The following is a 23,829-nucleotide window of genomic DNA, read 5'->3' on the forward strand; positions in this document are numbered from 1 at the left end:
ACCCACCCAGTATGGCATTAGTCCTCCACCCTACCCTGCGCTCCCTTGCTCTCTCCATGCGGTTCACTTGGCAAAGGCGCGGCAGTGCGCCGCGGTCCTCCTCTCTCCTCGTGCGCACCGATCGATCCTTGATTAACGCGCGTGACGCCAAGTGAGCATCTACAGAAACGGCGGAAACTACTGTTTTTGTTTGGTTTTGTTTTTGGACGCTGGGAAGCCATAACTTAGCTCATTCTGCAGGCCAAGTGAGACGGACTATGGGTGCGTTTATTTTACCACTTTAGAGGCTCAGACGAAAATTGACAGAGGGTCTGATTTGAACTTCTTGTAACTCTAGACGGCGTCGAAAAACAAAAACATGGATCTCTATGCGCAGAACGAGACATCCAGTTCAGCCGAGTGCGTCGGAGCGCAGACTGACGTGCCTCACGACGGAACCGGCAACGGGAGCCTGGAGACCTCAAACATCACCTGCGGCAACGCCTTCACACTCCTCATACCTCGGCGTGTGAGGCAGAGAGGTGAGCGAACACACTGGTAATTCAACGTCTATTACCCAGAGATGAAATCAAGGAGCAAGCATAACCTCATTTTGGATTGTGTATCTTTCTGTCTGTTGCTTTTTTATTGTGGAGCACTTTCTGACATTTGCTATCGAAAGGTGCCACGTGAACTGACTTCACTCGCAGCCAGCCGGGGAGCAAAAGGAAAACTACATTACTGCAAGAAAGTTAACCGTGGCTCCCCTTTAAAATACCCGAATTCATCTTAATGTTACCCCCGTCAGTGAGATATGTCAGGCTGTAGAGGCAGATGATCTGTACATTCAAAGGAAGGCAAACTGATTGTTTATGGTTTTCACTTCCCTCGAATAACTACAGATAAAGAAAATATTTGCGCAACTATTTCACTTGTATTCAAAATTGAACTGAAGACACAGTTTACACAACGTTTTAGCCATTCATAAAAACTACAGGCCTGAAGCGAATAACTTTGAATGAGGGCCATAAACTAACCGGTAAAACAACCCAGTAAATAAATTGCAATCTCTGTAGAATAGGCTTTTAGAAATTCACTAGGACTAAGTTATGATCTGCCAATGTGTCAGCCTCTCTTTCTCATGGTAAAGCTGTGTTATCACCTCCGCCAAGGAGGTTATGTTTTCACTCATGTCTGTTTGTTGGTTTGTGTTGTTGGATTATTTGTCAGCAGGATTATGCAAAACGTACTGAACCAATTTGCACCAAACTCGGTGGAGGAATGGCGCATGGGCTAGGGACGAACCCATCAAATTTTGGGGCAGATCCAGATCATCTACAATGAATTTGAATTTCTCTGAGGTCCGGTGTATGTTGTTTGAAATTGGCCTTGGTGGAGGTCTGCGCTGTCTGAGCGCCTTTCTAGTTAGGCTCCATTTTGCTTTATTTTAAGGCCAAATCAATGGGGTTACAGTGACATATGAATGAACATATACACACACACACACAGAGTCACAGTCAGGAGTCAAATCCTGGCTACACGGGATTTATTCATAAAACACAGTCAGGTGGCTTTATATCTGGACTGAGCCTCATGCTGCTGCATCCTGCTTTTTACTTTCAGAGCATTTCCAAGGACTTTCCTCTCAGTTGTTTCTATACCTGCTACCTTATCAATCAACACTTGCTATTTTTTTCACTAACAATTGTTTTTCAGTGTTTCCATGTGTTAATGAAGTATGTGTGTGTTTCTGTGTGTGGGCTGTCTATAAGAGACACTGCAGAGATTGAGCTCCTTCATTGTACTAGTGAATGACGTCAACATCATAAGTGAGGGATAGGAGTTTCCCAACCGTTGATACACACTGTATTATTACTAGCAATTTCATTCAACTTCTCTCATTCCCACCATTACCTGAAGTCTTCTACACATGCCAGTGACGAGTAGTCAGCACTCAGGCATGAGTATGTCTCATTATACTGAGCTAAATCAATACATTGCAAATTACAAACCCACCAAGGACACATCAGCAGCATAGTTAAGGTGGGAGCTTAATCCATTTTTATGCCGCACTATGAAGTTATTTTGCACACGCGCTCAAAGATTATCTCTTCATTCCAGTCAGGCCTTTCACTGCCTGATTTCTCTCTATTTTGCATTCCCACTGTATCTTCTAACAGGACCTCACACCCATCTAAGATCATCATCTAAAGAGAAAAAATGAGGATGTGGGACCCTTTATAGCTGCTGTCACCATCATTACTCACTCTGTCACTCCAGAAATCGATTACTTCCCCACGATGTTCGCTCATTTTTCCCATCTACTCTTTCTGTCCATCACCCCTCCGCCCTGTCTTTATGGAGGGGACTGATTTGTCTCACAGTCAGATTCCCACCTGGTCTCACTCATTTTTTTACTATGCCAGGGATGTCAAAGCATATGCCATGAACTACATCACTTTTCACATTTTTTCTAATCAGTGAAATAACGTGTTCAGACTGGCCAAAACATTTAATGCACTGTCGGTACTGGTTGCCACTGTGGCAGAAAACATAGGCAGCTCTGTCCTCATCAAGTTGTAAACAGTGTGTTTAATGTCTACGATGTCTTCTGTGGCTCTGAAGGAGCTTTGTCAAGGTGAAGTGAATAACCCTAAAGATTTCACCAGGTTAGGGTTCTGCGACCACAGTATATTAAAGGAAAGCCTGAATTAGTAACTGATTTTATAGTCATAAGAAAGAGCCAGATAGTCTTAAGGTGAGATTTTCACCATGGATACTGGCATACACCCCTGACACAGCCACCAAATGTGAGCAAACACATCTCAAAACGAGGGGAAGCCTTGCCCACTGCTGAGGTGAAACATATCGCTCAGGGAGGGAACAACAAAATGTTTTCACATTGAATGCAGCCCAGGTGTTTTCTCTGATTTGGAACAAAAACCCGCAGGCTCTAAGTGCTTCATGGCACATGGTTAGACACTCCCTCCGTAGACTTGATATTATGGTGACTTTAAGGGATGCCTATCACACCTTGTTTACTGCACAAGACATAGGTGAATGACTATATATTTAGATTCAATAAAAATGTTTATAAGCTATCTACGATGGTAGCTGATTGCAGTGCAATTCATCATGCACCAGTGAGAGATCATTATTTTGGGGATGATGATGACAGAAAAAATAGAGGGGTTATCACTCTCTCTCCCACCACTTCTCTCCGTGCTCCACCTCTCCTGTTTGTCTGTACATCACTATCTCCATCATTCACACTCTCTCATCTCAGTCTGCCTGTTGAGAGCTGAGGTGTTTAATACATGCCAGCACTGTATGCCAAGCAGTCAACATGTTGTCCTGTATTCCGACCGCCATGACCGAAGGCACTGCGGATCATCTGTTGTAGTCCGTCAGTCGGCAGAAAGTGGTTTCGTAAGGTGCCTCCATCAACTGTTCTGGGGTTCGCTAGGCTTAGTAAGAAGGTTTAGATGACATTTACCATGCTGGATTAACCACTAGCTGTGACATTTACCGATACCGTGGTCAGAAGCAGAGCCGACATTTCTCTGATAGGTGCAGCGACACGACGGCCAACTGGGATAGAAAGTGACACACACTGCATATGTATTACACAGAGAGGGGGAGTGTAATTCATAGCCAATATAGCGTCTGATATACTCAGTGAGGGAAACAGATGAAACCCTAAATATTCATAAATGGACTATGAACCTCATTATTAATTCATCCACTATTTTGCTGTATATCTAATAATAGCCTCTGCCCCTCCAGTTAACTATTCACTTGAATCACTTTAATGTTATTGTTAGCAGGGAATCCATTCACCAGCCTTTCACATCTAACACTTAAATTGCTGGTAAAATGACAGTAATGATGTGCAGTAATGATGACGTTACACAAGCGGTGGGAAAGTATGTGATGCAAAAAAGAGATCCTGTATGTTGTTATAATGAGAAACCTTCTCAAAATAATGACCTAGTATCAAAATTATGAGAAACTTGATTTTGAGCAAGTTGTTATTTTGAGATTCTCAGTGATTATTTTGAGGACATTTCTCCTTTATTATAACACACAGGATATTCTTTTTTCATCTAGTTGGTGGAAATGAGCTTCCATAGCAGTTTTTAACAGAGTAGGCATTTGCACAGTTGAACTAAATTGTGTAAAATGTGTATCACGTATGTACAAAAGGGTGTCTAATATAGCAGACTGTAAGTATGTGATGTAACCAAATACAGATACATTACTGAGATATTATGTACAGGTAATGGACTCTAATAAGATATACACCAATCAGCCACAACCTTAAAACTAGTTACTGGTTTTAAGGTTGTGGTTGAATGGTGTGTGTGTGTGGTGTATATATGTAGTATAGCTATCTATCTATACAGTATATATATATATATATATATATATATATATATATATGTATAAACACCATTCAACCACAACATTGGCATATGGCTGAACCGTTGATCATTGTAAAGTAAAACATGATTGGTGTAAATGGTATATAAATTGAAGTAGTATACTCCAACCTGTCAAGATTATTTCAGATAATTGCAACAAGAAAAAAAGCTCTGGAAGTTGCAACAAAGCAATTTCTTCCTGCGACCTGCTCAGCTGCTCTCTCTCAGTGCCTCTAGTCTGTAAACAGAGAGCAGACTGTGTTCCAGAGCCAGTGGTCAGATATTGGCTAATGGGCACTGCACACACACACACTCACGAAAAAAGCTACCCGCACCTCCAGTGCTACAGGCTTCCCTTCTGTCATTTGGCTCTTTAACCTGAAAATAGCACTGTAGCCTAAATAAATGGTGGAGCTGAGTGCAAACAAACCTTGCCAAATGGTCAGTGTTGATTTCTGTGATGACTTAAAGTTGGAGTTTGGGACTTTTTATATAAATGAACGTCTGTTACATTCCAGCCCTTGCCAAACTAGTTCACACAATGTTGTTTAAGCCTGTCAGCATCAGGTCAATCTCTCTGTATTTTGCAGTATAATGGAATTTTAAATCTGGTGTCTGTGGTGACATTCCCACGCTTACATCAACCAGCAAGTTTGCCAGAGCTGAAGAGGGTAGCAACTGTAGCGACAGAGACGGAGTAGGCTACAGCAACTAGGAGTATGGCGGAGCCTATTCCGGAAAAACCTAAGTAGCGTCCAAGAAGGGTTTCTGATGCTACAGATAAAAAAGAAACTTTCCGAGAAAGGATTAAATTCTAAAAAAGCAAGCGACTGATGGTAAGGATAAACACAGGATGGAAATGACAGTGTTTGTGTAATTACTCTCACTCCCAGAGGGGGGAGACTAAAGCTCTGCACTGAAGCTTTAATCTAACCTATGAAGTTGTGGAAGGCGGTAGCTTCAGTGTCTAATATGATGCAACTATGGAGTATTCATCACAATTTAAAGGAATAGTTTGATATTTTGGTAAATATCTGCATGCTAAATATAAGGTTATAACCAGCAGTCGATTAGCACTGCTTAGCATAAAGCTGTACAAAAACCAAAGTGTTAAAACTGCAGTCTGTGGTTTTACAGAGGGCTGGGTGCTGGACTTGTTCTTGGTCAGGTGCATAAACAGTCTGGAGGCTTACTGTCAAGCCTCCAGTCATGAGAACCAACATTGCATACAGATATGAGAGTCCTAGCGATCTAACTCTCGGCAAGAAAGCACATAAGTGTATTTCCCAAAATGATTAACTTTTGCTCTAATATAAATTTATCTGAGATCTGTAAAATGTCAGTTGACGACTTAAATTGATCTGCCTCCAGACAGACAAATCTTATTTACCTACAGCTCCTGTCAGAGATAAAAATAAGGAAATGTGTGTCTAAATTATTTGTTGTTTTATTTAGTTTTTTTTGTGTTGCATTTTTAACCAATTTTGCGAGCATAAAAAATAAATGTGAAATTTGTAATTGATTGTGTCCAATATATTTCTGTGTCATAAAAGTGGAAGGAGAATCATCATATTCAAGGACTGCATCTTTATGGTTGACCATACAGCCTGCTGGATCAGTTTTTTGATGCAAGCACTATATTGGCTGGAATTGTAATCAAAAAATGCCACAGCTCTCTCTCACTCAGAAGTTTATCAGACCCTGTATAATATTCCTATAATAGCCCTACAGCGACTTACGTTATCTGGTAAGGTTTAGTGACCTTACAGTGAGCTTAATAAGTTGAATATTTTAAAAATAATCCTAGAGTAGCGTATGGGAAATCATAAGCTTATACAAAGCTCATTAGCTTTGTATTTATAGCTCATGACTTTCTCGAATTTATTTTATAACATCATATAGTAACAGGCATCCTGTTTTAGCTACCCAACAGTGAGTTTGTTTTCTTATATTGGTAGTGTAATTTTTACAAGTCTGTCAGTCTGTACGTCTTGTCTAGAGGCTCTCCAGATAAGAGATATGTCTGGCAGTTGTGTGTCATAGGCGGTGATACACTAGTCAAAGCTGAACACTGTAGATGGAACGCCCAACAGCGGACAGTAACAGTTAGCAACTAGCTGGTGAACAAAGTGGAGCATTTAGCAGCCAAAGAGCCGGATATTTTTGAAAGGAGTTGGTGGAGACCAAAAACAAAGCTAAAAGAAAGTGAATATTAGACTTTCATTTATCAAGTGGCCAAAAACATAACTGCCAGATGTGTAAATAAGCAACTGTTTGCTAACATGTTCACCATTTCAACTTAGATGGTGATGATATGTCAATGTCACTGTTGTACTCACACCTTTTCCTTTGCCTCCTAATGGCCAAAAAGAAAAAAAAAAGGTTTCAGGGACATCCCTCTCTGTGACATTACCTTACAGTCACTGTAGAGAAACTGCATACCTGTCAGTGTGTATGTTACCAACTATATAGCTCTGTCGAGAAAAAAACATTCTGGTCAACCCCGGGCTGGAAGCTAACAATATTAATTTCAGGATTTAAACTGTCTTGTTGAAGGAAAGAGTAAATGTGCTTAGGGAGTTATCAGTGTTTCCTTCACAGCCAGTGAGCACACAGGAAGGCTAATTGGCTTCGATTAGGCAGAAACCAGTGTAACATATTTCATTTGGGGGGAGAGAGAAAAACAGTAATAAAGGAGAGAGTATTGGTTCTTCTCTCTTACCGATCATCTGTCTGCACATTTCCATTACACTAATGCAGATGTATGTGCACCCTTGTGGACACACAAGCACAAAGTTAAACACTGTTAACTGCTGCCCTTTGCAAGCCTGTTCTCGTAAAGAGACCCTGATGATCCGTCAGCTGCACGGTACCCACCATACTCCTATGCTTTACATTTGCATAGGAGTGTGTGAGACAGATGGTGAAGCCACATATCATTAGATGGGTAGACTGTATGTGAAGACTGTCTGTGCTTCTGAGAGAGAGAGATGAGAGAGACAGGCTGACTTACTGATGTTTGCTCACCATGCTGAACCTGAATCCATCATTAAGCCTGCAAGTGATACAAAAACATTTCAGAGTGGCTGGGACAGGCAAGATCACTAAATCAATCAAGTGACATATTGTCATCCTACTTTTATATATGAACCAAATCTTACCATATGGATTTGGAGAAGCCAAACCCTGTATTTGATGTTCCTCTTTCACTTCATGCTCGACCCAAACTTAACGCAGCTTTTTGATAAACAGGTAGATGAGTCGTCCTCAGATTATGTGCCCAGGGCAGTTGTGCGCAATTCACATATTTACAACCGAGGCAGATTACTATAAATCAATATGCGTCAGATTCAGGATTACTTTAAACAGATGTGACACAGGCCAGGGGAAATATGGATATTACAGTTTTTGTTCTGAATGCCATCTGCGAGGTTGAGAGTCAATGATGTTTGACCATTAAGACAAAAACTTTGAAGGTATTGATCAGCTAGAAAACATGAATCAATCACGGCGTAATTATTGTTAAATAAAACATTCAAATGGCCTGTGGTCAAACTACAACTCTTACCTACTGTTGCACAGTCTGAAAAGCTCATTTTTTCTGACATGATGAAAAACGTCATCATATATGAGTCATGTAGCTGTGTGGCTGGCTTTGTGGGTTTGTTCCTTTTTTTTTAAGCTTTCCACTTTTAATTGAAACTGGAAGGAGAGGAAATTGGCAGAGAAATAAAGCCAAAGAGGGCAAACCGCAGAAAACTCCTTAGGATGGAAAAGGGTAAAGATCAAGACAAGACTTCTGAAAGATGAAAATATACTGTGAAAGTAGCCTAATAGAAATGGGATAGCAGTGACTTGAAAGAAAAAAGTTAGAAAAAGTAATATAGAGATAGCAATAAATTTTGGTATGGAACAGACCTTCTCTAGATGTATGTAATTTACCATTCCTTTAAGGAACTGTTGGAGTATTTTTCAGGGGATTAAGGCTTGAGTGTGTTGGGTTAAACATGCCTCCACAACTGTGTCAATGAACTCTGGGTTTAATGTGTGTGATGTGATTTGTGTCCTGTGGATGTGGCTCACATGGGTGCCTCTAATCCCCATGATACAGGCACAGTAGGTAAACCATGGAAAAAGTGGTGTGTCTAAGAAGGGGGTTAGGTGAAGATAACAGAGGAAGCAGACAACATGGATTTTATAGGGTATAATCCAGTGAAGCTTCTAATGGCTGAAGGCACAGACAGGCTTTGGGCTGCAGGCTACAGTATTTTGTACCTTACAGTATTCCGTATTGAAGACAGAGCGCTCTACTTTTAGGGTGGAAAATATTAATGTTGGTACTCAAATTTGATTCACATTAAGGCATCTGGTGATGGCATTGAAGGACTGAAAACATGGAGCTAATTAATACTAATTGGGTACCGTGGGCTGTCTTTGTACCGGCTACAAGCAATTAGCTACTGATCTGAGCTTTTATCACAGGTAGACGTAATGTTTTTCAGAGTGCTTCTGAGATCCTGCAGCTTCGAGACAGATCAAGTCACAAAATAACTAAATGTATATGTAAAAGGATAATCAAAGAACATTAATTAAAAAAAAAATTTAAGTTATGTATAACATCATTGCAATGCCTTAAATATTAACTCTTGTTGGTATGTTAATAGCATGTCCCCCTGGCTTTTATGGACTTTTATTTCAGTCTGTGTGTCCTATCCAGATGCTACCCAAATAAATGGGAAAAGATTTGTTGGTCATTTGGATTCAGCTGACAGAGTCAATAGTGAATTAGGGGAAATGTATAACAAATCCACATCCTCTGTTTGTGACAGAGGCAATGTAGTCGGTTTAGTTGATACGATATGGTAGCAAAAGAAAGAAAATGATGGTTGTTTGTTTAAAAAATGTTTTGACATATAACAATGTGAGCTTCCACTGATGCATAGATGTACAGAAGCACGGCCCACGGCAGCGGCAGTGCGGAGACACAGTGCAACATATAGAAAAATTGTACTCCATTATATATATACTCACACACTCTTCTCTCAAAACTCTCCTCCATGTTGCAGTAAAATATTAGCCAGTCTCTCCAGAAGTAGGGAGGGGGTTAAAGCCCCCTTCTTTTGCAGCAGGAGTGGTTTTGTTGCCACAGGTACTGACAACAGGGAGGATATGAACTAGACACTGCACCTTTGGTACATTATGGTTGCAAGCAAACCCACCACACCAGACATGGAGTTTCTCTCTGAATACTTTTTAGTCTTCCCTTTGTGTACTGGTCTTTAAAATTCAATGAGCTTCCTAAAGATGAAATCCACAACCTCAAAACTTCTGAATAGTCCTGTTACTCCAATGCTTTTCCACTTGGTCACCATGACCTGCCACAGGTGGTACCAGCTTCTCCTTTGGACAGCACCTAAAGGAAATAGCCAAGAGCCATGGAAAAAAAAGTTAAACAATGCTTAACTATGTAGCTCAACATGTTAGAAAACTGCTTGGAAATCCTGAAGTTTGATTTTTATGAATCTCAGTTAAATTTGTAGTTGAAAAAGTGAAGACTCAGAGGCTCTAACAAATATAGCTATACTGTCTAACCAAAAGGCTCAAGATGTTAGAAGACTCTTTTGAAATTTTCAGGTTGTGAGTACAATCCTCAAAATTTTGTCTGACTTCTAAAGGACAGACACAGAAGGTCTAAGAAAGACTGCTAAATAGGTCCTGACCAACTAGCTCAAGAGGTCAGAGAACTGTTGAGAAGTTTTTAGGCCAAGGGCTCCATAATTGTAGTGCTCCTGAAATTTTGAAAGCCTAGGTCCAAAAGGAAAGACTCAAAAGCTTCAAGAATGAAGCTGAAGTGTATCAGGTCAAATAGCTCAGGGTGTTAGATGTCTCCCAATTTTCTGAAATCTTGAGTTCAATCCTGACACGGTGCATAAGTAAATACTCAAAGGCTCTAATAAATATCGGACAATTTTTAGAAGAGTGCTTTGAAGTTTTGAGGTTGTGGGTTCAATCTGTGGAGATATTTGAAGTCCAACACCTTGATAAAAGACTTAAGGAGTAATGGAGCTCAAGTGTTTCTGACCAAATAACTCAGTGTGTTAGAGGACTGCTTTGAAGTTCTGAGGATGTGGGTTCGGTCCTTATAAATTGAAGTGAAGTCCAACCCCAAAGTAAAGACTGAAAAGTACTCAGAGAGAAGCTCCTAGTGAAATCAGTAGCATGGTAAGGCACCAGTAGTACAGCATTTGATTCAAATCCTCTCCCTTTTTGGTTTCTGGAGTGTTAAAACCAGCCCACTGTCGGTAAGGTAGGAATGTTTGTCTCTGTATGTGTGTGTGTTAGTGTAAGAGATTTTGTTATTTTTCAAGCATTAAATCCAAACTGTCAACTGAAGTTACAGTTAGGAACTTCCGTTTTAAAGCCTCAGTGTTCCTTTCCTGGTGTTATGTCGGTCTATAGACAGGAATCAAAGTCTTGCATAGCATAATTTTCAGGAAAAGCACTGGGCCACTGTAGAGCAGGCTACAGAGCAGCAATAACATGATATTGCTTTTCCTGATCTAGCTGTAGTTTGTAGCAGGGCAATCACAAACTCCAAACTTTACAGACAAAACTAACAGACTAAAAACGATCTTGGCTTTTTAAGTTTACTCAACAATTAATACAAGTGTATGTAAAGCTTATGTACAAAACTAACCATACACATACAAAGAGACAGCTATGAGAAATAATTATACACAGCAGGGTTGGCTCCAGGGTACGAGGGTCAATAAAGACAGGCTGATTGTACTGATCATCGTGTAAAACAGAATCGATGAACTGGTTCAGTATAACACACATATTCACACCCTAACATCCCCCTCCTACTGTCTTTTTCTGTGCCAGATGAGGACCACACGCTGCGGATCCTGCTCTACTCGCTCATCTTCTTCCTGAGTGTATTTGGCAACCTGCTGATCATTGTGGTGCTGACAGTCAATAAGCGCATGCGCACTGTGACCAACACTTTCTTGCTGTCGCTCGCTGTCAGTGACCTGATGATGGCTGTCTTCTGCATGCCCTTCACCCTCATCCCCAGCATCCTCAAGGACTTCATCTTTGGAGCCGCTATGTGCAAGATAGTGTCCTACTTCATGGGTGAGAGAAGGAGGAGTGGTGAGGGAAAGAGATGGTTTGAGGAAGTGAAGAATGAAGGTTGATGAGTGATGAAAAGGCAAGAAAATCTGGGGTGAAAAACATTAGCTAGAATAAAGATTAAGGGGTTTTTATTTATATATTTGCCAACAGACCACTGAAATCACTTCTTTGTTTACTCATTCTTCATTGCCGCTATCCAGTAAAACACAATCAATAGTTCGCTCTATAGTAATTAGTAAATTAAGATTTCGGATATATGGACAGTACTTTTTTCATTCTTTTGTTGAAAGATTTGTGGGCATTAAATATTGCATAAATATCATGCTCAGAAAATGGCAGAGGATGAATGCAGGGCATGTACTGTAGATAGTCAATAGGGATTGATGTCTAACACAGTCCTGGATTCAACTGTTATACCGGATTCATCAAATGTTGAGACGAATGAAGGCTTCTGGGCACTTTCTACGCAGCAAAGGTCACATTGATTAGTCAAATACCTCAGTCAGAGCAATTCAATCACTTACAATATACAGATAAACCAATAATAGGGAAGCATTTGTTATTACGTAGGGCTTCTTTTACTTTCTTTTACTTCTTTTACTTTCCTTCATATTAATGGTCATCCTTTTTTAAATTTGAATTACTGAAGTGAACAAAGTCATTATAAAACAATACATAAAACCACAAAAAGTTCTGTTATTTCTTTTTTTTCTAAAATTCAGGTTAAAATGACTTCTAAAACTTATGTTAGCTTTAATTAAATTGTCATTCTGCAGGATAATTACCATCCTTACATCTAATGCTGTTCTGACATTCACTGATTCATTTAAGTATTTTTGGTAAAATCCCTAGCAAAATTCATATCACAGGGGCATGTCAGTATATTAATAAATTAGTTATGTTGAAGGTAATGCAATGATTCACAGAGACTTTTCAACCACTTTGAGCTACACGAAAAACAGGAGCCTTCATTTATTTGTTAAAATTAATACAATCCCAGCAGGGAACAGTATCTTTTAGAGAAACCAGTGATATCTACCTATGGGGTAGAAGTGTTAATGGGTTGAACCACCCAATTTCTGAGCTTGGTGGCCTTTATATTGTTGGTCAACTAAGCTTTTTGAAGAAAAAAACACAACAGTATAATCTTAATATAACAGGACTGAGATGAACATGTGGAAAGGGCTGATATTAAAACCCTTTTTTAGATAGAGCACTGCTGTACATATCTTAAGTACAATGGGAGCAATAATCTTTTCCCTCAGACCTGGGCTTCATAGCAGAAGCTTTTTCAGTGGAATTTGCTGTGAAATGCCATTTGTATCCGATCTAACTGAACTTTAGGCAGCTCAGCCATATTTCAATCCTTTGGGGTGAGCACTTGCAGACTGGAGGTCAGTCGCCTTTTGATGGAGGTACGTCTACCATTGGGAATTTCAGTCAATGGGAAAGACATGGTAGGAATAATTTTCAGGAAAAAAATGTGAATTCAAGATTCTGGTGAAGATACAAAAAGATTAAACCCTACTTAAATGCCTTGAAACTTTAGGGAATGTGGTGCAAGAGTTGATTTATATTTGATTTTATGAATAGTAACAGACAGTGAACTATGGAAGGTCATGAAAAAAACAAAATTACTATAAATATTGCTTCCATCTCTCATAACAATGACTCAGCATCTCGTAATTACAAGAATGCATCATTACTTCTTTGATTAAAATTTTTTTTAATATTTACATCCACATTGCATGTTATATTACTAGCTCCACAGCTACACAAGAAGCCAGGCAGCTAACTGGTTAATTGACATATATTGTAGTCAGCTATAAGGTAACATTTATAGCTTCGTATAAATTTATTGCTTTGGGTTTTGGATTGTTTCAGCAAAAGCAATTTGAAGATGTCAGCTCGGCCTCTTGGAAATTGCCATTGGCATCTTTCAGTAAACGATTAGCCTAATTGATCAATCAAGAAACAATCAGTAAAGTGATCAATAATAAAAATAATCACTAGTTACAGCCCTGCTTGATGTGTCAAATGTTGATGCTTGCATGTGTTAGCAAACATCGCTTCAAAGCATTGTGTAAATAAGCAACCCACTGTCTCCTCCAACAATTTTCATGAACTTTAAGCAGCACTTCATTTTGGTTTGTCTTTGTAATTATAGAAAAAAGGGTTTTTCTTAGCTTTTTGTGTTTCTCAGTTTTCAAAACCAAAGATCTTTTAGCCTTTCCCTTTTTCTAAACTCGCACGCTGAATTCACATCATCTGCTGTGTAAAAATGTTACATACAAAGTAACTTTTAACTACCGCTGTCATAAAAATGTCGGGGAGTAAAAAGTACAATATTTCCCCTAGTACCATAGTACAGCACTTGAGTAAATGTACTTAGTTAATCTGCACCACTGACTTTTGCAAAAAGTAAAAAAAGACAGTTAGGAGAAAAATTTTTAGAGGAATAGAGTAGTCAATTAAAAATAAAGCAAGATCTTTGGAAGATATACAGCTTAGTGTAGAGGTAATGGAATATTTTCGTGCTCTCCTGCACTTGGAAATGAAATTCTACACTCATCTATGAGGAGGAATAAATGTAAACATGAAAATTTAGAATGCATAAAAATGTAGAAGTAAATAAAAAAGAGAATCACTGAAGTTAGTGACAGAGAAAATAACAACACAATGATTAATACTGAATAAATATGAAACTTAGAGACAAACAAAATGACCAAGAACAAGAACATTGTGTAGCTGCTGAAAGAAAAGCCAACTGAGAATTGCATAGAAAAGGTGGATTAAGTAAAGCACAGAGCTTGTGAATGAGGAAGAACCATCAGCACAATGCACTGAGTGAAAATAAACAAACCCCAGGGAGAGACTGCTGGCTGATTGGTCTTTGATTCAGTGAGGTCCGTCTTAAGCTTCCTACAAGGTAGAGATAACATAGCGCACCTGACTCACACACACACACACACACACAGACACACACACACACACACACACACACACACACACACCGTTTCACAGTTTGTATTCTTGCTGAGTACAAGAGTAATTTCCCGTCTTGCCATGTCAGGAGGGAGATGGCAGATCACATCATGATTTCTTCTACCACAAGACTCAGACAACCATCCCCACCTTGCATCATATTCATTTTCAAGCACATCTCCACAGATCACCGTATTTTGTTCTCAGTTATGATTGCAGATATTACGCGCACATGAACAAACATATTTTTGTTACTCTTTATTATGGGTCCAAACTCCGAGCACTGAGCGGTGATAAATTTTCATTAATCAAAATGAAAGATATCTGAGAACAGACAAGAGCATGTATGTTTATTACTTTCCAAATAATTTGTTTTCTTTCAGGCATATCAGTGAGCATCTCTACATTTAGCCTGGTTGCCATAGCGATTGAGCGTTACAGTGCCATCTGTAACCCCCTGAAGTCACGGGTGTGGCAGACCCGTTCCCATGCCTATCGGGTGATTGCTGCTACGTGGGTGCTGGCCTTCATCATCATGATCCCCTACCCAATCATCAGTCACCTGGAGTCTTTTCAGCGCCCTGACAACACCACAGCGCACCAGTGTCGCCACAAGTGGCCCCTTGCAATGGCAGAGCAGACCTGGTGAGTGTTTGGGTTTAAAATGGTGTGTCTGTTTCTTTTCCGTATCCTTTAACACAGTTTTACTACTATATTCAGGATGACAGTGTTTATCTGCAACAATGCAAAAAAAGTTTTTTTTCAGTTTGTCATCATAATGAGGAAATGTTATTACAATGTTTTTTTTTTTCTCATTATAAAAAGATGAGCAAGACACTGTGGCCACAAATGGTCACTACAGGATAATGGCACATTGAATATGCCTTCATTTCCCAAGATTCTCTTGAGTCGGTTGCTTTAAAGACTTTATCAGGTTTAACTGTGGCATTCAATAATGTAGTGTAAACAGGAGCATAAGTAGAGAAGAGCCACAAAATCAGTGAACTTACTTATTATTGTTGCAAAGCATCTGTCTAAGGTTTGCCTGCATTAACTAACATTTGCCACCGTAAGCTACAGGTCGTACCAGACCAAGTGTGGCTGTAGCAACAAACCTCTCCTCTGTATTGAAATGAGATAATTAATTTAACTTTTCATTCTTAACAGGAAAATGTGTAATTTCTTCTTTCAAAAGTTTCATAGTTTTGCTTTAATTTTATGACATTTTTCCCCCTTAATATTGCAACATAAAATCTTTTCTCTTAACATAACAGCCTGTTAGAACAAAAAACTTTTCTCACCCTCACATGATCATCCTAAACATTCTTTAATATAAAAGAGACAGTGGTGGAAGGAGTATTTTGATTTTTTACTTAAGTCTAAAAATACTCCATACCAAGTAAAAGTGCTGCATTTGAAACGTTACTTAAGTAAAAGCAAACAAAAGTATCAAAAGTAGAAGTATTCATTATGCAGAAACACTCCTTTCAGAATGTAATATTACTCACAATTCAGTGTATCATCTGATATTATTACTTAATTTGTCAATATGTTGCCAGTTTTAGGTACTAAAGAACTACGCACTCATGTTTAGTTTAATAATAAAGCACTGCATCATATTTTATCGGATCCTCATATCAGGCAAAATCTTAATCCAAAAAGTAAATAGCTGTCAAATGAATGTATTGGAGTAAAAAGTATGATATTCTAGGAGTAGAAGATAAAGTAGCCTGAAATGAAAACACTCAAAACTTTGGGTTTAACTCAGCGCTAAAAAGTTTTTCTATCAATAACCAAATGAGAGGTCACTTTAATTTTCAGTTAGAAATAGAATTCACTTCACGCAACTGACAATAAGGCTGAACATACGTCACACAACGCAGTGTAACGTCTTGCCTTCCAAGATCCTATTAAACCTCTCACTGTTCAGTTCATCTCATTAACAGGGTAAAACGCACAAAATCGGGTCCTGTTTTAGTGACATACAAACTCACCTTCTGTGGTGAGAAAATTTTTTCCTGCCTTTACACGTAATTTTAGTTCAATTCAAAGAATATTTATTTAAAAGTTGGGGTACTTGACGGATTTCTTAATGGGGAAGATAATAAAACAGTTTGGTAGTGTTGTAACTTTAACTGGAGATATACAGTGGCTGTTTTTCTTTTCTTGACCGAGCTTCTTCAGTTTAATTTACAGGGTAACGCAGCCCACAGCAGCACATGAAATGCAACTTATCAACTTACATTCAGGTCATCCATCTTTTTTACTCTCCCAGAGCTTGCCGTGTGGACAATGTGCTGTTTTCTATCAAATAAACTTTAGATGAACTGCGTCTTAACTGTGTCTAAGAGGTGTGTGTGTCTGTGTACTTTCAACAAAGCGCAGTGTGCCTTGTTGAAATGTTTTTAGCAGCTCTCACGTTCGGTCTATAGGGGTGTTTTCATGGAAATGTTAGGGCAGATGAAGAGAGCAGACTGATGTTTCAGTGTGTTTTTTGTTCTGGACTTAAGATGGAACGAGCTTTGGGTTAATATCAGTCAACCCTGTGTATATCTGTGTGTATTTGTGCTGCTGAAAATGATGGTTTGTTTTGTGTGTATTTTAGTGCCTTGTGTTTGATTCTATGTCTGTGTCTGTCTGACTGGCTTGATTATGGGTGTATACATTTTAATTTATTACCATTACATTCCCATAGAGCTCAGCATCATTTACCCCTGTTCTGACGGTGCTTCCAGAAGGAAAGGAATATCCCTGCCAAGACAGAATAAAAACAATTCTCTGTCATCTGCGTGATAAAAAAAAATGTATGTTATTATGTATGAAAATATAAATTAATAGACAGTTACATAAATACAGGTGATTTTAGCTGAAGATATAACTTTTTATTCAGCACGTTTTGGTTCAGGTTGTACAAACTCAGCGATATGTCATTTCTGGCTACCATTTTTGTTTTGGATTAGCAAGGAATTGCAACTTGGGAAACAGGTTTTTTTTTTTTTTTTTAAATCAAGCAATGACTGGGTTTTTTTTATTTATTTAAAGAGGTAGAGTCTTTGAGGATTCTGGAAATGCCTTTAGACCATTGGTAAGTTTTGGTTGCAGGATATTCTAGTCCTTCTAGGTGTTTCAAAGATCGTTGGATATTTATTTTTCTGAATAAAACAATCGTTTGCTCTGTACCTTGCATTTAGAGGTAATGGTAATACATTACACATGAGATATGCAATCTGAGGCTACATGAGTGCCTACATGTCCCATTTTCCTTATGCATTACCACTGGGATTTTTACCTCTCTCATTTTTCTTTTAGGTACATTCTGCTTCTGCTTGTGCTGTTTGCAGTCCCGGGGGTGGTGATGATTGTGTCTTACGGGCTGATCTCCAGGGAACTTTATAGAGGCATCCAGTTTGAGATGGGCTACAAAAAAGACTCAACTGGTGAGGCCATGTATACTACATGTGGAAAACAAAAGAAGAAAACTGTTGTCCCAGAGGGCAATTTGGCTGCCAATGACAGCTTTCAATGAAGAATCATATACAGAAAAATGTAGCAATGAGTAAAAACAACAGCAAAAACAAAAAAGTAAAAAAAAAAAAAAAAAGCTATGCAGGCTAACGCCAACATCGGTGTTGTCATCGTCACTTGTAACCAAAACTGTCTAGACTATCTAAACTCACTGTGTAGAGGGTGCCACTCCAGAAGTATGAGCTCAGCTGTCTGCCAGGTTTTGACTGGGAAACACCATTGAAATGTACACCAGTAACTTTGCATGCGTGCAGTCACAATTTTTCCTAGTAGGTTTTTGTATTTCAAATTGAAATTACCAACCCAACAGATAGCAGTACTTGTAAGAAGTGAGTCAGTAAAGAAAGTATGGATATTTTCAACAGAGCCCTGCCAACATTTAAACTTCTAAGCTTCCTTAAGAAGAACAATCTTTGCTTCGACTTTTTAAAAATAAAATCAGTGTTGGTATTTAAGGTAAGCCTATCATCCAAAGTAGTTATTAGATTTTTTGTAGTAAACTGGTTCTGTGGGTCAATCAATGTGAAATGATATGATCCTGTGTATTTCATGTAATAACTACACCACAGAGGAAAGAAGGTATGTAGATGAATGGGAGCAGAATGAATTTTTCAAGCTTGATGGAACTAAAACTTGAACGTCATAATAGTAGGACAGTCGCTCATGCAGGTACTGTACGCACAAATAACTGTAATAACTACTAACACTATCACCAAACTTACATGTTTCAAGAGGTCATTAGTGTTGTTCAGTGGCCTGTCTAGCCTAGAAAAAAAAAAAGAACCCAAAAGAAACCAAACCAAAAAAAATGTGTTTAATACATTCTATTAATTAATAAATAAAAAGCCAACTATAAGTCATGCACCTTGAAATGGGGCCAATAAAACTGGCAATAAATATGAGGCCAACAAAACCTAAAAATAACAATTGTAAAAACATTAAGTATGAAAGAAAACACTAAAAAATATGTTTAAAATGTCATTTACATGTCATAAACAGTCTCACAGCTGAGGACAGAAATTGTTCCTCAACTCAAAACACTTTTTAGACGACTTAAAACATCAGACAGGGGATGACCTTGAAATAAAAAATGGCCTCAACTCTCCTTTTTAATAAACTTGTTACCTCTGTTCCTATCATTGGCAGTAATGCTGTTACCTCAACATAAACAAGCATAAAACAAGTCAGTGGCCGCAAAACTCTAGACTGTACCTTTGTAAACACAGCATTAACATTTTTTACCAGGTCAGTACAGTAGCCTAGTATATTGGCTAGTCATTTTGATAATGTATAAATACCGTAAATATATAAATGTGTCTGATCAAGCAATATTCCTTATTTAACTTCAATGATGTTTTGATTGCAGTGTAATTAAATTTTTGAGTCAAATTGTGTCTCTTAAATAAACAAATGTCATCAGACCATCCAGTCATCTTCAAACCAAGCTCTACTGTTGGAATTTAAATTTTCTTGCATGATTTATGTTAATGATAAAGAATTTCATTTTACTCACAACAATTTAATTAGCGCCACAATCACAGTAATGTGTGCAGGTTAAGTGAAACATAACCTTTTGTGTGCATATGAGAGTGTGCCCGGATGATAGCAGCATTAGGGGGATGGCATTGGCTGGCAGCTGCTGGCCTGGACATCACCATCTGTTTGGTCTCAGAGAGCAAGTGGTTTTCCAAAAAAAAAAAAGAGCTTGAGAGACAAGAGCTTGGGGTAGAAAACCAACAGGAAGTAAAGGGGGAAAATGATACATAATTTTCTATGAGTTTTTAAAATAACCTGTGTTTTATTTAATAATCCAGGAATGGTTTATCAAATTGTGTGCTATCTCTATAGTACCAATTCCTGTGTATATTTACTTGCTTTAGGGCTGTTATTACTGTATTCAGTGCACTTTGTCCTTTGTAAAAGGAGAGCAACATTAGAAAACTTTTATTAATAAACTGCAATATCCGCTGATAGATGATTACTGTGGGTCACCAAGAATTGCTTGTCAGTTTTCCACCCATTAAGCTGAGCAGCTAGTCTTTAATGGACTACGGTATGAGTTTACTCAAAATAAACCATACAAATGGGTGCGTGTATTATCACAGAGCTGTGGTGCTACTCCGCTAGAAGGGAATGTTTTAAGATAAGAAACTGGAGCCAATAAGTCAGGCAGGCATGGAAGTCGTTGCATAGTCACATGTTCCATCCACTCGTATATGTCCATCTCGTACCTCCAACAAAAGGCAATTCGTATAAACATTGAGCACTCACTCTATCTGCATACCCAAACACTGAGCTCTATATCCTCGCTACTTCAAAACTTTGAGCAATTTCACTCCTTCTGCCCCCACAGCCGCCTCTTTTATTGGCATTCAGTTATACGTGGAGGTTCCTTTAAATACATGTTCATCACATCGCGTATCTCAGGCTCACAGCCACATTAAAATATATATCACATTGTTGCAACAAGCGGTTAAAAACTCAACGTGAGGAGAGGAATTGCTTCAAGCGTTCAGTTTATCTAAATGTACTGGAATCTAGTCATACAGAGAGTATTGGTTTGAGGGGGCTGGGTTTTAAGATGTCCACCACTGGCAGGCATGTTCACCCAGCACTGCAGCAGCTCGTAGTGGGTAGAGTGGAGTAGAATAAAAAAACATAATAAAGTGATGTAATAATATAACATATTATAACAGTATCATATTATATTATAACAGTACATTATAATATCATGACATATTATAACAGTAAGCTTTTGACACCATTTTCTTCAAACTTTATTTTCTTTCCCAGTACTGAACCCCGCAGGAACACAGTTTTACAAAAATTCTCACTTGTTCACCACAGTCGTGTTTGCTTCCACTGTACATACATTTAAGTGCCAGTAAGAGCCAGTAAGTATTTTGTTGGTGTCTGTGTCATAACAAAACTGTTTTCTAATTCTAAAAAGTTTGACTGCCAGAGTTCTAAGTACTTTATACTAGTTAGACTTAGTAGTACAGAGGTGGTACGAGTACATACCGTACTTTGTTGTACAATTAGTACCAGATCTAAATACTTCAAATGCTGATGAATCCTACTGGGTACTTTACATATTAACGACACATATTTTTCAGAGATTTTTGTGTGTTTAATCATGTTCTACAAACTTAAGTGTAAATGATACTTTCTGTGTCCACACTGACCCTCCACATGCAGCCCAAAACGTATGACCATGTGGCACTAAAGTGCCAAATAACATCAACTAGGCCAGGGCCACGTGGACACATCATTAATTTGCCAGTTCTAAATACATTTTCATTGCTACTGAGTGATTAGCATTAGGCATTTCTTTTTATCATTCCCTGATAGATACTTAATCCCCTGCATGTCAAAATACAAGACAGTTTTTCATGGTAAATTAGAAAGATTCATTTTGTGAATTCTCTGAACTAATAAAGCAATTGCCGCTCACATACACATAACAGCAGCAGAGGAGCAGGGAGTTCATACACTAAGAAATGTGTGCTCGTGCCCACAAATTGACTTAGACTGACCGTTAGTCTTGTTAATATCAGTACCTCAGGTCCTCATCACCCCACCCCTGCAGTGGCGTGGATGGAGTACATCTGGTCCCCAGATGTTGTATCTGAGTATAATGCATGTATAATGGAAAAAATTACTCACATATTAGGGGGTCAAAAGTTTTTGTTACATTTAATTCACCCTCCTCTTTTACTCTGCTCTCCCGTACAGATGTGAAGAATGGCCTGGCGTCCACTGTGTCTAATGGTAGTGATGAGGGAGACGGTTGCTACGTTAATGTCGTCCAGCGGCCGCACTCGATGGAGATGTCCACCATGGCTGCATCGGGCAGGGCAGTCAAGGCAGAGCGGCCACGCAGCAACACATCTGAGGCCAAACTGGAGGCCAAGAAGCGAGTCATCCGCATGCTGGTGGTAATTGTTGCCCTGTTCTTTCTCTGCTGGATGCCAGTGTACTGTGCCAACACCTGGCGGGCCTTTGACGACGACTCTGCCAAACACGCCCTCTCAGGGGCCCCCATCGCTTTCATCCATTTGTTGTGCTACACCTCTGCATGCGTCAACCCAATTATTTACTGCTTCATGAACACACGTTTCCGCAAAGCTCTGCTTGCCACGTTCTCGTGCTGCGCCGCACCTTGCCATCGTCGTCGTCGTGGTGCGCTACGGGACAACGAGGAGGATGTTATGGCGATGGGAGCGTCCATGTCCAAGTTCAGTTACACTACAGTCAGCACCATGGGAACCTGCTGAGGCAGATGGATTCAGGCACCATCCATGAGAGACAGTTACTACGGCAACACCGCGCCCCACATCCTTTGTCTTTAGGCCAACTGCTCACAGGGACCGTAATGTGGAGTGGAAAAAACAGGCCATGTAATGTAGCAGTATAGTAGAAGCTTCACGTATGTCTGTGAGTAAAGTTAAGTAGGGATTATTTAATGACACCCACGCTAACAGTGTAAATACCCCCATAGCTATATTGAAAAAGCACAAAAAACTAGAGTAGACACAGTGGTCACAGTGGACCAAGACAAATTATTTAGATAGATATTTACAGCAGGGGGTGTGTGTGGTGTGTGTGTGTAGCGTTATTGCAGAAGATATGAGTAGTGGTGAGCTGTATGATATGTGAAGGAGGCAGTCTTGATAACTTAGTAGTCATTATATAGCTATAAAAATAGTGTTTACTATTCTGCTGTCAGTTGTTGAATGTTTATCCGTTGTTCATATTGGTATTCTACCGCCTTGTGGACTAAGTGCCTGCTACTAAATACTATGTTGTATTTGTCTGCTGCTCATTTTGCCTCATTCATTATGGGTGACCATAATCACAAGCAAGTTTTAACCTGAGGGGCTTGGATGTAGAGTTTAAAGCCTCAAAAGATCTTCTAAGCAAACTGATGATCCGCCTCAGAAGTTAGGAATTTCCTCCAGATGGGAACTCATAAATTAGTAGGTTGTATGTTCTACACGGCTTCAAGGTTTGCAGAAAAAACGTCGGGGGTATAAACCGTTTACAGTACATGGGCAGTGGTGATATATTGTGTTGTGATTGTAAACTGTAATGCTAGCCACTTAGTTTTTAGAGACCGATTTTTCTCAGTATGCTGCGATGTTTGTTTGTGTTGTGTCCTTGCCGCTCAATACAATAGCAAATAAGACAAGATTGTCTTGACACTTTGAACTGTACTCACCACTTTGAGGAGGATATCTGGAAACAAATGTGAGCTATTTTAAGAGACTATTTAACGCCCCCTACATTATTATAGTCCTGTTACCATGGTAGAAAAACTCCATAAACCCCCCTGAGTACAAAAGAAAGAACAAAAAGGATAATAAAAATAGAATAAAGTCTGATGAAGTCACTAGGAGCAGGTTCAATTTTCGCAGGGAAAAATTATGACTTTTTAAAGGCTGTCTTTGGATGTTATATATTAGATTGAATTATTTAGAGTATATTATGGCCAGGACACTTTTAAGTACATATATGTAGGTATACAGTATTTTGTTTCTTTTTAATACATACTAATTGAAATGACAAAACAAGTGACCATATTTTGAAATGCTAATGTATTGTGCACCGTAATTAGGTTCATGGTACAGTGTCAGTAGATTGTAGCTTAGAGCTGCAAAGTACACAGACAACCCACCACAGCTCCTAAGTCCAATAACACCAGCTATTCCCTCTATTGCTGAGTCAAAAAAGTTTTTTTTACGGCTTATGAACAGTCTAATTTACCTCTCTAAATCTA

At 39.0% G+C, this 23,829-nt stretch overlaps 1 protein-coding gene across 1 annotated transcript; it reads left to right on the plus strand.

The window, feature by feature from the left end:
• Window positions 1-358: 358 nt before the first annotated feature.
• Window positions 359-22,327, plus strand: LOC120801767 (cholecystokinin receptor). Its single transcript, XM_040148993.1, has 5 exons — window positions 359-521; window positions 11,289-11,540; window positions 14,909-15,170; window positions 17,835-17,962; window positions 21,786-22,327. Exons 1-5 carry the CDS (start codon window positions 359-361, stop codon window positions 22,325-22,327), a joined length of 1,347 nt encoding a protein of 448 aa, XP_040004927.1.
• The last annotated feature ends 1,502 nt before the right edge of the window (window positions 22,328-23,829 follow it).

Source organism: Xiphias gladius, chromosome 16 (assembly GCF_016859285.1).
Source record: "Xiphias gladius isolate SHS-SW01 ecotype Sanya breed wild chromosome 16, ASM1685928v1, whole genome shotgun sequence".
NCBI classification, from domain to species: domain Eukaryota; kingdom Metazoa; phylum Chordata; class Actinopteri; order Istiophoriformes; family Xiphiidae; genus Xiphias; species Xiphias gladius.

What these genes read in the sequence shown, in the direction of transcription:
- LOC120801767 (XM_040148993.1), top strand. Translation starts at nt 359, where the DNA reads ATGGATCTCTATGCGCAGAACGAGACATCCAGTTCAGCCGAGTGCGTC. An exon ending in GCAATGGCAGAGCAGACCTG is followed by an intron (nt 15,171 to 17,834) that starts GTGAGTGTTTGG and finishes TTTTTCTTTTAG; the next exon opens with GTACATTCTGCTTCTGCTTG. An exon ending in CTACAAAAAAGACTCAACTG is followed by an intron (nt 17,963 to 21,785) that starts GTGAGGCCATGT and finishes TCTCCCGTACAG; the next exon opens with ATGTGAAGAATGGCCTGGCG.